General features: G+C 53.4%; 1 protein-coding gene and 1 pseudogene across 3 annotated transcripts in view; both read left to right on the plus strand.

Annotated features, from left to right (window-relative positions):
* The window catches only part of AGBL1 (AGBL carboxypeptidase 1), an 837,820-nt gene that overhangs the window by 649,603 nt on the left and 175,564 nt on the right, over positions 1–12,653 (plus strand). Inside the window, exon 23 of one of the 3 annotated variants that reach the window (XM_066239189.1) lies at positions 2,767–9,498. The exons of the other annotated variants lie outside the window; for them this stretch is intronic. Coding sequence (XP_066095286.1) covers positions 2,767–2,968 — 202 coding nt within the window. The 3' untranslated portion in view covers positions 2,969–9,498. Of the gene's footprint in view, positions 1–2,766; positions 9,499–12,653 lie in introns of those variants that run through there. 3 annotated transcript variants of the gene reach the window in all.
* LOC136311390 (small nucleolar RNA SNORA23) lies at positions 11,398–11,530 on the plus strand (annotated as a pseudogene).

The raw sequence follows: 12,653 nt of genomic DNA on the forward strand, positions 1-12,653 counted from the left end.
GAAAAAGGAACCCTCATTCACTGTTGGTGGGACTGTAAAGTAGTACAACCATTATGGAGGAAAGTATGGTGGTTCCTCAAAAAACTGCAAATAGAACTACCTTATGACCCAGCAATCCCTCTACTGGGTATATACCCCAAAACCTCAGAAACATTGATACATGAAGACACATGTAGCCCCATGTTCATTGCAGCACTGTTCACAGTGGCCAAGACATGGAAACAACCAAAAAGCCCTTCAATAGAAGACTGGATAAAGAAGATGTGGCACATATACACTATGGAATACTACTCAGCCATAAGAAATGATGACATCAGATCATTTACAGCAAAATGGTGGGATCTTGATAACATTATAAGGAGTGAAATAAGTAAATCAGAAAAAAAAACCAAGAACTACATGATTCCATACATTGGTGGAACATAAAAATGAGACTAAGAGACATGGACAAGAGTGTGATGGTTATCAAGGGTGGGGGGAGGGAGGACATGGGAGGGAGGGAGGGAGAGAGTTAGGGGAGGGGGAGGGGCACAGAGAACTAGATAGAGGGTGGCGGAGGACAATCTGACTTTGGGCGAGGGGTATGCAACATAATTTAATGACAAAATAACCTAGACATGTTTTCTTTGAATATATGTACCCTGATTTATTAATGTCATCCCATTACCATTAATAAAAATTTATTATAAAAAAAAAAAAAAAAGAATCCAGACAAATTAAGGGAATATGTAAAGATGAATATTTAGAGGAAGAAAATTTCAATAATAGACAAAGTTACCCAAACAGTCATTTGTTGGAAATTAAAATGAGCTTTCAGAAAATACATCTCATTTAGTTGGCTGTGGAAGAGTTGGAAGGTCATTTTAGATATAAAAAGTCGGTTACATGGGTCCAGACTTGGGAAGAGTTAGTCTGCGTGTTTGAATGCCCACACCGGGATCAGCCTGACACCGTGACTGCAGTGGGACAGGACCACATTCAGAGTGACTGTGGCCGCGTCCACAGCGGAGGACGAGAGGCCTCATTGGGGAAAGACCGACTCTTGTTCAGTCCGGGCTCCTGCCACAGTTCCCGTCAGGAGTCCTGCCCACCGGGCTCACGTCGCAACAGTCAGCCTCAGAGACTCAGGCCAGCCCCTGAGTCTGCAGCTGACCCTAGAGGGTGGCTGAGAGATGCCGTGAGCAGTGCAGCTTGGCAGGCTTTGCAGTGGTGACTGCAGGAACCCTGGTGTGAAGCAGCAGACCACAGTGTGCACTCTCCTTCGGCACCATGCTGTACCACCTTCGATGTGCTCGGTGGCGCGGTGGAGTTCAGCTTGGGAGGCTGCCTTTATATGGGGGGCACTCCACTGGCTGCATCCTGCGTTTTCTCGCTTCGTATTCGCAACCCTTGAGATACGACTGCCTCTCTGTGAGGGTGAAGGGTGTTTCCACGGTCCCATAGCCAGCATTTAAACTCAGCACCTTGCCAGGATACAGCACTGTCAACTTAGGACCCAGCATGATGACAGTGAAGCCACAGGCACCCCCTGTGCCGGCTGACTTGAGCTTGTGTGGCAGCTGGGCAGCTCTTACCTTCCGTGGCTCAGTTTCCTGGTCACCAGCGATTCAGCCTGGAAAGTATGCTAATTTAATGACGTGCTGCTGTGGAAACAAGGCTCAGAAGCCCTGCCCCTTCCTCTCCATCAGGCAGTGACCCACCAGACCTTCAGTTTAGGGGGCCCATCCATCACTAGACATTAAGGACCTGGCCCTGATGCCTTCCCGAGCTAACAGGTAACCGCACCGCTGAGGACCCGTTTGTGTTGTTTATGGCAAGGCAGGTGGGTGAACAGCTGTCTGGTTTATGAAACGCTTGCCCTGTGTAAATCACTGAGGAGGAACCCAGCCTGCCGATGCTCCTAACTGGTTAAGTTCCAAGTAGGGAGTGAGTAGGAAGTCTTCAGGAAAGAAGGGGCCGCTCGCAGAGGAGGGAGGGGCACTGGTCCTTGAAAGGAAGTTCTTGTTCACAGTGCATGGGTAGGTAGGGTGTGTTGTCCGTTCCTGGGGCCCTTAGCTCGCTTGCTGGCCTTCCCCTGCTCATCTTCCATTTGGGTAGAAACCGACAGGAAGCCGGGGAGGGGGCAGGGAGCACATAGGGAGTAGAGTAAGCTGTTTCCCACCTTGCTCTCTCGCTTATTAATTTTAGCCTGGGTTAATTTTCTAATTCCAGTAAACAGTCTCACGATGAAGGGAAGGTCTACGGCCTGACTCATCGTGCTGTCAGAGCAGGAGACGTGAAGGGTATTGAGTCCTCCCTTCTCCAGTCCCACCATTTCCTGGGAGTGGATGACGTGACAGTCTCAGACACTCAGTGGTGACCTCCTATGATCCTTCTTCCCTGTGAGACCAAAGGGTCCTGGAAATCTTGTCCACATCTTGTGGATGGAAATCTTCCCAGCTGGACTTAGAAACCCAGGCTCTGCCGGCAAAGGAAGAAGGCTGCCCCGATTTTGCGCGATCGCCTTCCTCTCTCTCCAGGTAGTGGTTGAGGGCAGGGCGCTGTGCGTGCAGCTCAGGGCGCAGGGACGCTTGAACTACGCACGCAGAGAAGAGAAAGCCCACTCTTCTTTCTAACTTCTTGTCAATGTTTCTTCCTCTGGGTAACTTTCATTTCCTCTTCCTCTCCCCTCCTCCCCTTTTCTGTGTCCCCTCTCCTCTGTGTATGTCCTTCCTTCCCTTCCTGCTCCTCTCTTTCTTGTGCACATGTCACGGGGACCCATGGCAGACGCAGCAGCAACAGCCTTGCCTCAGACCTGGACGATGAGCCCCCGTGCCTGGAGGAGATTGATTACTGTCCAGACAGCCGCTCAGACCCGGAAGGGAGCTTCTCTGAGCTGGACCGGCAGATCCAGGAGTGGGCCTCCCACCACGATGAGGGAGAGGAAGACGAGGAGGGGCCAGGACAGGGGCGAAGAGCCGTGCTGTAGCCCGGAGGTGCAGGGCCAGTTCCGCCTCTGCAAGGAGTGGACTAGCAGCCACATTGTGTCTTCACCATCAGATATGCGCACAGTGTCCTTGCAGAAACCCAGCCCCTGTGTGCTCGGCAACTCTATTTCCAGATTGCTTCTGGTTTCACTAAGCCTAGATGCTGGCTACTTTGTAATTGTATTCTTGTACATGCATCATGCACTAATTTAGATCCGAGACCTAGGAGCCAGGGTGTGTGCTGTGATGTGAGGAGGTGTTGCTATTGCTATGACCATTGATAGTATCTTTTGTTTCCCTGTTTACCAGGATTCTCTGCTGTAGTTCAGAAATCACACATCCACCCTTTGTTGTTCAGAGTTCTGTAATGAACAGGAGGCCTTTGCGGGAAATAACAGACACAGTTGAGATCCACGCTGACAGCCTCCCTTAACGTACCCGGTAGTCATGACTTCCACTCTGACCTAGAGGACAGCACATAACGCTCTGTTCTTTCATTGATCACAAAGTCAGGTGCCATTATTAAACATGTAGGTTGTGGGAGGGACAGAAATAATACTGATTTATGGTCACCAATTTGTGCCCCCGCTCAAATTAGTCTGTGGTGTTATCTTCTAGTTGTCTAGTATGTTTCTGAGAGAAAGTGACTGGGATAGGTAAATTTCTGGTGTGTTCAGGAAAATCCAGGAACATAGACTTTTTATTGACTCATCTGTGCAATAAATATGTACAATGCACTCTTCCCTGCATCACACATAACAAAGCTCTAAAGATGCAGAGAGAAAAGAGCAACTTTGTGTCCTCAAGTTGCTCACAGTTCAGTGGGAGAAATGAACAAAACATTTTATTTTAATGCAGATGCGTCTGCTACTATGGAGCCGAACAGAGGATAGTACAGGATTGCCTCATCTAATGGGGGAAAAGCTTACCACAAGATGATAAGTTAGGTGATCCTTAGAGGATATGCAAGGGTTTCCTGGTAAAAAGACAAGCAGAAACACATTAGAGGCTGGAAAGAGTTTGTGCAAAGGCCCTGTGGTAGGTTTCATGCTGGTAATGCAATGTCAAGTGTGATTGATTTAAAAAATGTGCCTGTCTGTGGGGAAAGGAGGAGAGTGCAGGCATTGACATGGAAAAGATGGACATCGATCTGACCGGGTAACCCTTGACGCCCTGATGAAAAGGCCGAACTCGATTCTGACTGTGCTATGGAGGCAGAGTTTCCAGCAGAGGCCCATCCAGGGCCGATGGCATAGGTTTTCCCACCAGTATCCGTGCCCCATTGTTTATGGCTGCCTGGCATACTTGCTTTCCTGGTCATTCAGCAATAGGGGAGTGCCCTGGTGTGGCATGATCATATTTGAGTGGCAGCAGGTTTTGGGTGAAATGAGAGCTAGTGAGTGTAGTTTGCGGCCATGTTGAATATTGGGGGCCCTTCAGGTGTCCTGATGGAGAGGACTACCCCCCAGAAGCCAGGAGCACATCAGGTAAAGAAGCAGAAAAAGGAAAGATGTACCAAGTGTGCTGGGGACCTAGTTAGAAGTCCTGAGTCCGGGCCCCACTCTGCTGAAAAGGAGTTCTCTAGGAGGGAACAGGGGGGCAGGGAGCACAGGCTTCCTCCCCTTTCCCCGCAGGACTGAGGCCATCCTGTGGCCCGCCCGCCTCATCTGTCTTCAGTCCGGTGTGGGCAGTCACCGGAGCGGCTCTTCCTAGCCGGCCAGCCGTCTCGCGATGGCCAAACCACTGTGGTGAGTCGTTCTGAAAGGGGGTTCTACCAAGCTCAAGGCCAGATGAGATGACACAGAATTTCAGGAAGTTGGAGGCTCTTAATGGGGAAGATATGGGGTTCAGAGTGCGGAGGGGATGAAGGTCTAGGGACGCGATGTTGGGGCCCTGCCACTTGCACGCTGTCCTGTGGCAGCTGTTGTCTGGAGCTGTGTGTGACAGGATGGGGGTCAGAGGGATGTGCGGTTTCCTGGGGCAGCCTGTCAACCTTCTTCGACGAGCAGAGGTGGGGAGCTCATCTTTTCCACCCCGGGGACCATCCCGATGGGGTAGAGAGGCACAAGCCTTTTTGTGGTCCGCTAAGCCATGCTTCTGTGACCCCCTAAGGGTCGTGACACTGCTGACTGTGCATGACACCTCTCTGTGGTGACACTCTGGGCTCTGTGTCCCCACAGGACTGAGTCTAGCTCTCTGGGCTGAGCCTAGCACAGTCTGGCCTGGATCTCCTTTGCAGACTCAAGTTCTCCTCTCCTGTCTCTTCAGTTTTCCACGGGACGTAGCCTCACTTTATCTCATCACACTGTGAACACGCCTGAGCATGCACACATGTACATATGCATGTGCGCACACACGCACACACCCCACTTGTGAGCCAGCCGGCTTCCTAAATGGCCTCTCTGATTTTCAAGCCTTCACACCCTCTCCTGAGAGGCATCTCCCGTGACGGCACTTGTGTGTGCCATGGCCCAGTTCTCATATCACCTTCCTTCTGTGAAACCTTCTCTGATCACGCAGCCACATTATCTCCTCTCTCTTTTGACCCCCGCTGTCCCCACCTCCCCTTTTACAGTGTGCTTGCCATTTACAACCTTATTGGGGTGTTTTTTTTCCAGCCCATCCCACTAGCCAGTGACTAGAGCTCTAAGACGCACAGGCCTGCTGGTGTCTGTTTGTCTGTCCCTGCCCCTTGACACACGGAGAGTGCTCGAAAGTGGATCTCCTTCCCAGCCGCAAACCTGGACATCCGGTGTCCGAACAGAAGCCCATCTATTTCCCGTCAGCTCCACTGTTTCCCCTCTCAGATCAGTTTGGCCGTAGAAGGGACATTGGTCCTGTGAAGCACGCATCCTGCGTAAGCACAGCCCGGCCTCTCGGGGCTGTGGTTGCCGTGGGAGAAGATTCCCTGTGTGGGGCAGCTTAGCAAGGAGCAGGGTGGCCGTGTCCTTGCCCGTGCGGGGTGGCCGTGTCCTTGCCCGTGCGGGGTGGCCGTGTCCTTGCCCGGGTGGGGTGGCCGTGTCCTTGCCCAGGTGGGGTGGCCGTGTCCTTGCCCGTGCGGGGTGGCCGTGTCCTTGCCCGGGTGGGGTGGCCGTGTCCTTGCCCGTGCGGGGTGGCCATGTCCTTGCCTGGGTGGGGTGGCGTGTGGGGTGGCCGTGTCCTTGCCCGGGTGGGGTGGCCGTGCCCTTGCCCGGGTGGGGTGGCCGTGCCCTTGCCCATGCGGGGTGGCCGTGTCCTTGCCCGGGTGGGGTGGCCGTGTCCTTGCCCGGGTGGGGTGGCCGTGTCCTTGCCCGTGCGGGGTGGCCATGTCCTTGCCTCGGTGGGGTGGCGTGTGGGGTGGCCGTGTCCTTGCCCAGGTGGGGTGGCCGTGTCCTTGCCCGGGTGGGGTGGCCGTGCCCTTGCCCGGGTGGGGTGGCCATGTCCTTGCCTGGGTGGGGTGGCGTGTGGGGTGGCCGTGTCCTTGCCCGGGTGGGGTGGCCGTGTCCTTGCCCGTGCGGGGTGGCCGTGTCCTTGCCCGTGCGGGTGGCCGTGTCCTTGCCTGGGTGGGGTGGCGTGTGGGGTGGCCGTGTCCTTGCCCGTGCGGGGTGGCCATGTCCTTGCCTGGGTGGGGTGGTGTGTGGGGTGGCCGTGTCCTTGCCCGGGTGGGGTGGCCGTGTCCTTGCCCGTGCGGGGTGGCCGTGTCCTTGCCCGGGTGGGGTGGCCGTGTCCTTGCCCGTGCGGGGTGGCTATGTCCTTGCCTGGGTGTGGTGGTGTGTGGGGTGGCCGTGTCCTTGCCCGGGTGGGGTGGCCGTGTCCTTACCCGGGTGGGGTGGCCGTGCCCTTGCCCGGGTGGGGTGGCCATGTCCTTGCCCGGGTGGGGTGGCCGTGCCCTTGCCCGGGTGGGGTGGCCGTGTCCTTGCCTGGGTGGGAGTGTTCAGAGGAAGCGGTGGCAGTGCAGGACCAGAGCGTGTCTGGCTCTCCAATGGCTGTAGGGTCATCCAGGAGCTCGAGCCTGTGGGCTCACCTCAGCGAGAGCTGGCACATCTCTGGGCGTGCGGTGCCAGCTTGGCCGCCTGGACTCTGGCGCAGTCCTGTCTGTGAGAACCCACGAATTCCATCTGTTGGCTTCCTTTGCTTCTGGGCCTCCCGCGAAAGATCGGGAGCCACAGAGAACATTGGAAAAGGACCTGGCGCTGGAGTTTCAAGCTTAGAGGGAGGGTTGCCAAGGCGAGTGTGGCCCCATCCCTCCCCTAAGCGGAGACGTTCGTGAGCATGGCTTCTGTTCCCCAGCCCGGGTGATGGAGCTGTTGAGTTGACCTCAGATTCCAAGGGGAGCCTGTGCCAAAGGAAAGTGCCTCCATGAAGTGGCTGGCGCAGTCATCCTTGCTGGAGACTGGATGGTAGATCGGGACATTTGCATGTGTGTTAGAGGGATTGATTCCTTCCCTGCTGCTGGGACGGCCGGCTCCAGCCCCCGATGCCTCCAGTGTTGGACAGACATGTGGACAGTAGCCTGGGTACTCCCTCTGAGAGCGTTTTGGGGCAAAAACTAGTTCATGAAGCCTGGAGCCTGCTGCCGTCTTCCCTCAGATTTCCTCTTTTGTGCGTGTCCAGTTTAGCTGCACATGTGCCCGGGTGGTTCTTGAGAACATGGGTTGTTTAGAAAAAAGAGAGTGGTGAAAAAAAATGTAGGTAAAAAGGATTGTATTGTAGTGTTAGTGCCTAATAGTAATAATAATAATAAAAGATACGATTGTATATGACCTGGAATCATCTGTTACACAACAGAACCGAAGTTGAGCTTGAGTCCCCTAACACAGACAGGTACACATGCACGCTCAGACACACAGTAGGTCCAGGTTTTAAAACAAAACAAAGCAGGTGAGGGATGCCGTGTCATCAGGCACATGTTTATAAAGGTGGGGTGGGCAGGGATGGTTTGATGCCACACCGTCACGCAGAAATTGGAGTGCGGGTTTGGGGTAGGAAGGGTGGCCCTGTGTGGTCAGCCTGAGATGTGCCCTGGTCTGCTAGCATGTGCAGATGTGAAGCCCGCTCAGGTCATGAAGAAAAGTGAAGTGTGCTGAGCACGAACATGCACAGACACACGAGTCCCTGACCCTGGCACGTATCAGCATGTTGAAGCCTCACTGCCTAACGCGCTCAGGTAAGCCCCCTCGGACTTCCTTCACAGCTGAGGATGCCAAGGGGTATGGAAAGGAGGGTTTCACCTGAGATTCTGCAGCTAGTAAGTAGCAGGATCATGATGTGAACACAGTCAAGCACCTGAGCCTGCCCTCCAAGCAAACCTATGTCTTCAAAGACCTCCAAGGGCATTTAGTGGGTGCTGACTGATGCCCGGCCTCTAAGGAGGGCTGATGATGTGGTTTTCAGTCCTTGAGCCCAATTGAAGCAGCCCCTATCGGACATCCCTGTGGAATATCCCACGTGCCTGACATCCCGTTTTCAAACTCCACAGGTACAAAGGCAGATCCTTGTTATATCCTTTGCCCAAGTCTTTGCCTCCAAATTCCTAAACTTAATCATCCAAATTCAAGTCTGTGGTGTCGTTTCTTTGTGGTCCTGAGGCACAGCCTGGTGTCAGATCAAGGCGGGCGATTAAATAGTCACCCAGCTGATGAGTCCACCAGTCTCGTCAAGCTGCCTTCTTAGCTTTGCTTCGACTCTGTCCACTGTGTTGTCCTCTTGGTTCATTTCCCGCCTAGATTTCAGCAATGTTTTCCCCGCTGCTCTCTGCGCCTTTTATTTTGCCTGTTTTCCGGCCCTTTCTTTCCGATGCTGCTGGATGATGTTTGGAATAAAAATCTGTGTCTTATTTCCTCTACTCAGTGGTCTCGCAGGGTCCTGAAAGTAAAATGCAAATGGAACCTGACACGTGGGCCTTTCACGTTCTAGCCACACTTTCGCCACCTTGCCTCCACCTGTGAGCCGAATGCCGTTCATTGTGTGATTCAACGTGTCCTCCTCCAGGCAGTCTTCTGTGATTAGATGCTGAGTTTCCATAAGCATCTTGTAGAAACCCTATAAGCCTTGTTGCATGGTATTGCCTGTGGACTTTTCTGTACCTCCCACCAGACTGTCTCTTCTTGGAGAACAAGGACACTTTTGTATCCTGAGAGCCTAGCACTGTGCCAAGGACATGGTGGGCCTTCATTCAATACGTGCAGAGTGATGGAGATCTTAATCTCCTTCCCAACAGCCTCCTGAGAATGACCTCCTGCCTGTTGCCATGGTAACCTATTAAACATAGATGGCAGAGAGGCAGGAAAGTAGGACATGCCTCTGTCCAGCACACTCAGAGCTGCAAGGAAGCGTCCAGGAGCCATGCCCCTCGGCCCCTGGTCTGTGGTGCCCCCTGCTCTGTAACTTTCCAGATGTGGCTCCCTTTTTTTTTCTTCCTCCAAATGGCCTGTAGAGGTCAGAAAAGGGCCTTCATTGCCAAGCCTGGACTGTCCTCTCTCTCCATTAGCATTCGGCCCGGGGTGTCGATAATTAAGCAAACCTCAGCACCACACATGGGAGCGGAAGTGCATTGACTTTAATAAAACAGTGTAAGACAACTTGCAGTGGACTTGGCCTTGTTTGTTCCCTCACACTTGTCATTCTGGGTTGGTAGATCCCCCTCAAAGAGACCATTGTCGCAGGGTCTGAAGCGTGTCCTTGCTCCATCGCGGCTGCAGCCAGCCCGCAGAGGCAAGCTGCACCAGCTTGCTGAGCCGGCTCGCTGCAAAAAAAAAATAAAAAAAAAAAAAAAATGTTTCTATGTTTCTTAAAGAAGAACTTACAGCTAGAAGGGTGTGTGGGTACAGTGAGAGGAGCTCCCACTGGTATTTGAGACTATGGGTTTTTTTTTTCTTGTATGTACACACATTCAGAATCCAGGAGAAAATATATGTAATAATAACTATGGTGCAGGCTCCCATTTTGAAATGTATGCAATTACAGTGTTGTTCCTAAGTCACTCCCTGGGAAATAGGAAAGAGTACCAGCCAAGAAATCAACAGTCCGCCTGGTTCTATGACACGGATGTATGGACTTCAGGGGTGAGTCAGAATTTCTCGGGTCCCGGTGTCCCCACTTCACCGTTAAGGGGCTGGGCCAGATAAAGTTCAGGCTGCTTCTGTGTCTCCTGTCTGTCGACGCTGCGCTGGCCAGCCATGGGGAACGCCACCAGGCCCAGGGCTGGCCGGCATGAGGTGGCCCACACTGGCACTCTGTCCCCCGTGGGACACGGGCCAGGGCCACACAGTCATCTTTTTAGAGCCCAGACTGAGGCCACGGATCTGGTGCCAGTGCCCACCAGAATAAAAATTTCCGAAACCATTGCTAAAAATAAACAGTAAAACAAAGTGGCAACCTCAGCAGGACGATTCAAACGTCATGGCGGTGGGGGGTGAGGGGTGAATGGAGAGGAATCAAATACGCTTTACCGCCATTGAGGTCGGGCAGCGGCTGGATGCTAGCCTTGAAAGTGCTCCCAACGACAGGAGCCAGGAGCGTGCTGCAGCCACCGGCCACCCCGGGAGAGGACAAGGACCAGTCGGTGCCGCGGGAGGTGGGGCCCTTTCTGAGGCTCCTTTCCTCTCTGCGGCCGGGTGTCCCGCCCACTTGTCACTGACTTTGTTGGGTGTTCGCAGAGAGTCCTTTCACAGTCTCTCTCCTGTCCCTGGACCTCGGCGAGGGCCCTGGCCAGCTGCCCTCCTCAATCTTGTCTCTCAGCACGGGGGGGGGGGTGTCCAGCTTTCTCTTTCCTCTAGCGGGGGGGGGCGAGTCCAGCTTCCAGCTTTCTCTTTCCTCTAGCGGGGGGGTGGGGTGGGTGGGAGTCCAGCTTCCAGCTTTCTTTTTCCTCTGGCCTTTTCCCACACACAGGGTTTCAGTCAGGGGGACTTCTGCTCTGGGAGACACAGGGCAAGGGGTCAGGCGGGGAAGGGAGGGGAGAGTTAGGAAGCACATTTCACTGCTCGGTGCATCCGTGTACATGCCGTGTTCGAGGAGAGCAAGCATCCCTGCACACATGCGGGCTGCGTGTGCATGTGGAAGCCGCCTCCGTGCGCCCTGAGCGGCCACTTCAGTTCTCAGGGTTGCTGAGGGTTTACTGAGGCGGCTCAGTGAAATGGGGGGGTGAGCAAATGTGGGCATTGAGGGGAAGCCCCTGAGAGCCGCTCAGCGCATTAAATCATCACAGTCTGGGCGTGTGCACTGGCAGGAGGCAGGGAGAGGATGTCTCAACGTGGCCAGAGGCTCAAATCCAAGGAGGAAAGAGGGCCTGTGAGAAATCCTGACACGTAAGAATAGTGATGTCTCGTTCAAGTGGCTTCCGGTCCTGTGAGGTCTAATTTCACCCCATTCTTATGCTCTGGAATTTTCTGTAAACATCGACTACCCCAAAGAGCCGGGTTCTAGTGACTAGTTAAAGTAAATGGAAGAGGCGATTGCTCATTTTGGATAAAAAAAGTCTCTGAAACATCATGCAGCCAAAGAGGAAGTTGGGATCATAGTACTGGTCTAGTGTTGTCTCACGGACACAGTTTTTCACGGGCCAGCCTCCAGATTCCCACACAGGAAAAAAAAAATAGTCTCTGGGTTGAGGCCGTCAAAATGCATTCAGCAGGAGCACGACTCTGTGAAGTGTGGCTCCGAGAGCACTGCAGTCCCGCGTGGTAGCTGGGATTTCAGCCATGTCGTGTGGGTGTGACAATGGTGGTGACAATCATATTCATCAAGTTACCATGGGCAATGACCACAGGCCAGTTTCGGGGCAGAGTACCCGTCCATCACAAGACCCCTGTGACGTGAATGACTGTCATTATCCCCAGTTCTTGGATGGAAAGACAGAGTCCCGGAGATGGAGGCCGGGAGGGTCTGAACCGAGTGGGGGGCCGTTTTCTCATGGTGCAGTCCTCCTGAGAAACCTGATCCCTGCTGACCATATGGCTTTTTTTTTTTCTTTTCTTTCTTGAGGCAAACTTACCTTCACCTTTTCTTCCCCAAGTTCAGTTAGAAATGGATCTGTATTTTCCCACATCTTGTTTTCAAACTTCAGCAAGACCTCATCTTCCCCCATCTGGCTGTTAACGGTAACTTTGTTTAGCCTCCCTCCGTATTTGGAGGGGACATGCTGTGGGCTTTGTGAGGCACTCTCCTAATATGGGTTATATATGTGTGAAATATGGGGGGCGCGCTCAGTCTCCCGAAGCAAATGTTGAGAGCAGCGTCCTGAAAGACGACGTGGATTTTAAACAGAGTATCTGAACGTCACCGAGGAAGGTGGCCCCGTCTCAGCAGAGGCGGGATGGGGCTGGGATAAGCAGGGTTTCCCCTCAGCTGTCTGCTCTGGGTCAGGAAGTGACTCTTCCGGTCTCTCTTTATCAGGCTGATGAGTACGTGTTTCTTGTGGCTGTATTTTTGTTAGATGTCTATTTTCAGCTACCCCAGAATAAAGGTGCCTGGGGTTCATCATGACCTTACATCCAGGGACTTAGCAACATTTTATAAATTACCTTGTTTCAAATGATATCAACTGACTTCATTAGGCCAGGATCTCTGATCTCCAAATCCCGCAGTGTCCCTGCCTCTCGATCTCATTTAACTTCCACGTCACAGCCCGTGTCCTGAGGTGGCCAGTCGCACCGTCAGGGCCGCTCAGCGAGGAGCGCCGGGGTGGGGCTTGCTCTCCCGCCGTCGTCC

Source organism: Saccopteryx bilineata, chromosome 7 (assembly GCF_036850765.1).
Source record: "Saccopteryx bilineata isolate mSacBil1 chromosome 7, mSacBil1_pri_phased_curated, whole genome shotgun sequence".
NCBI classification, from domain to species: Eukaryota; Metazoa; Chordata; class Mammalia; order Chiroptera; family Emballonuridae; genus Saccopteryx; species Saccopteryx bilineata.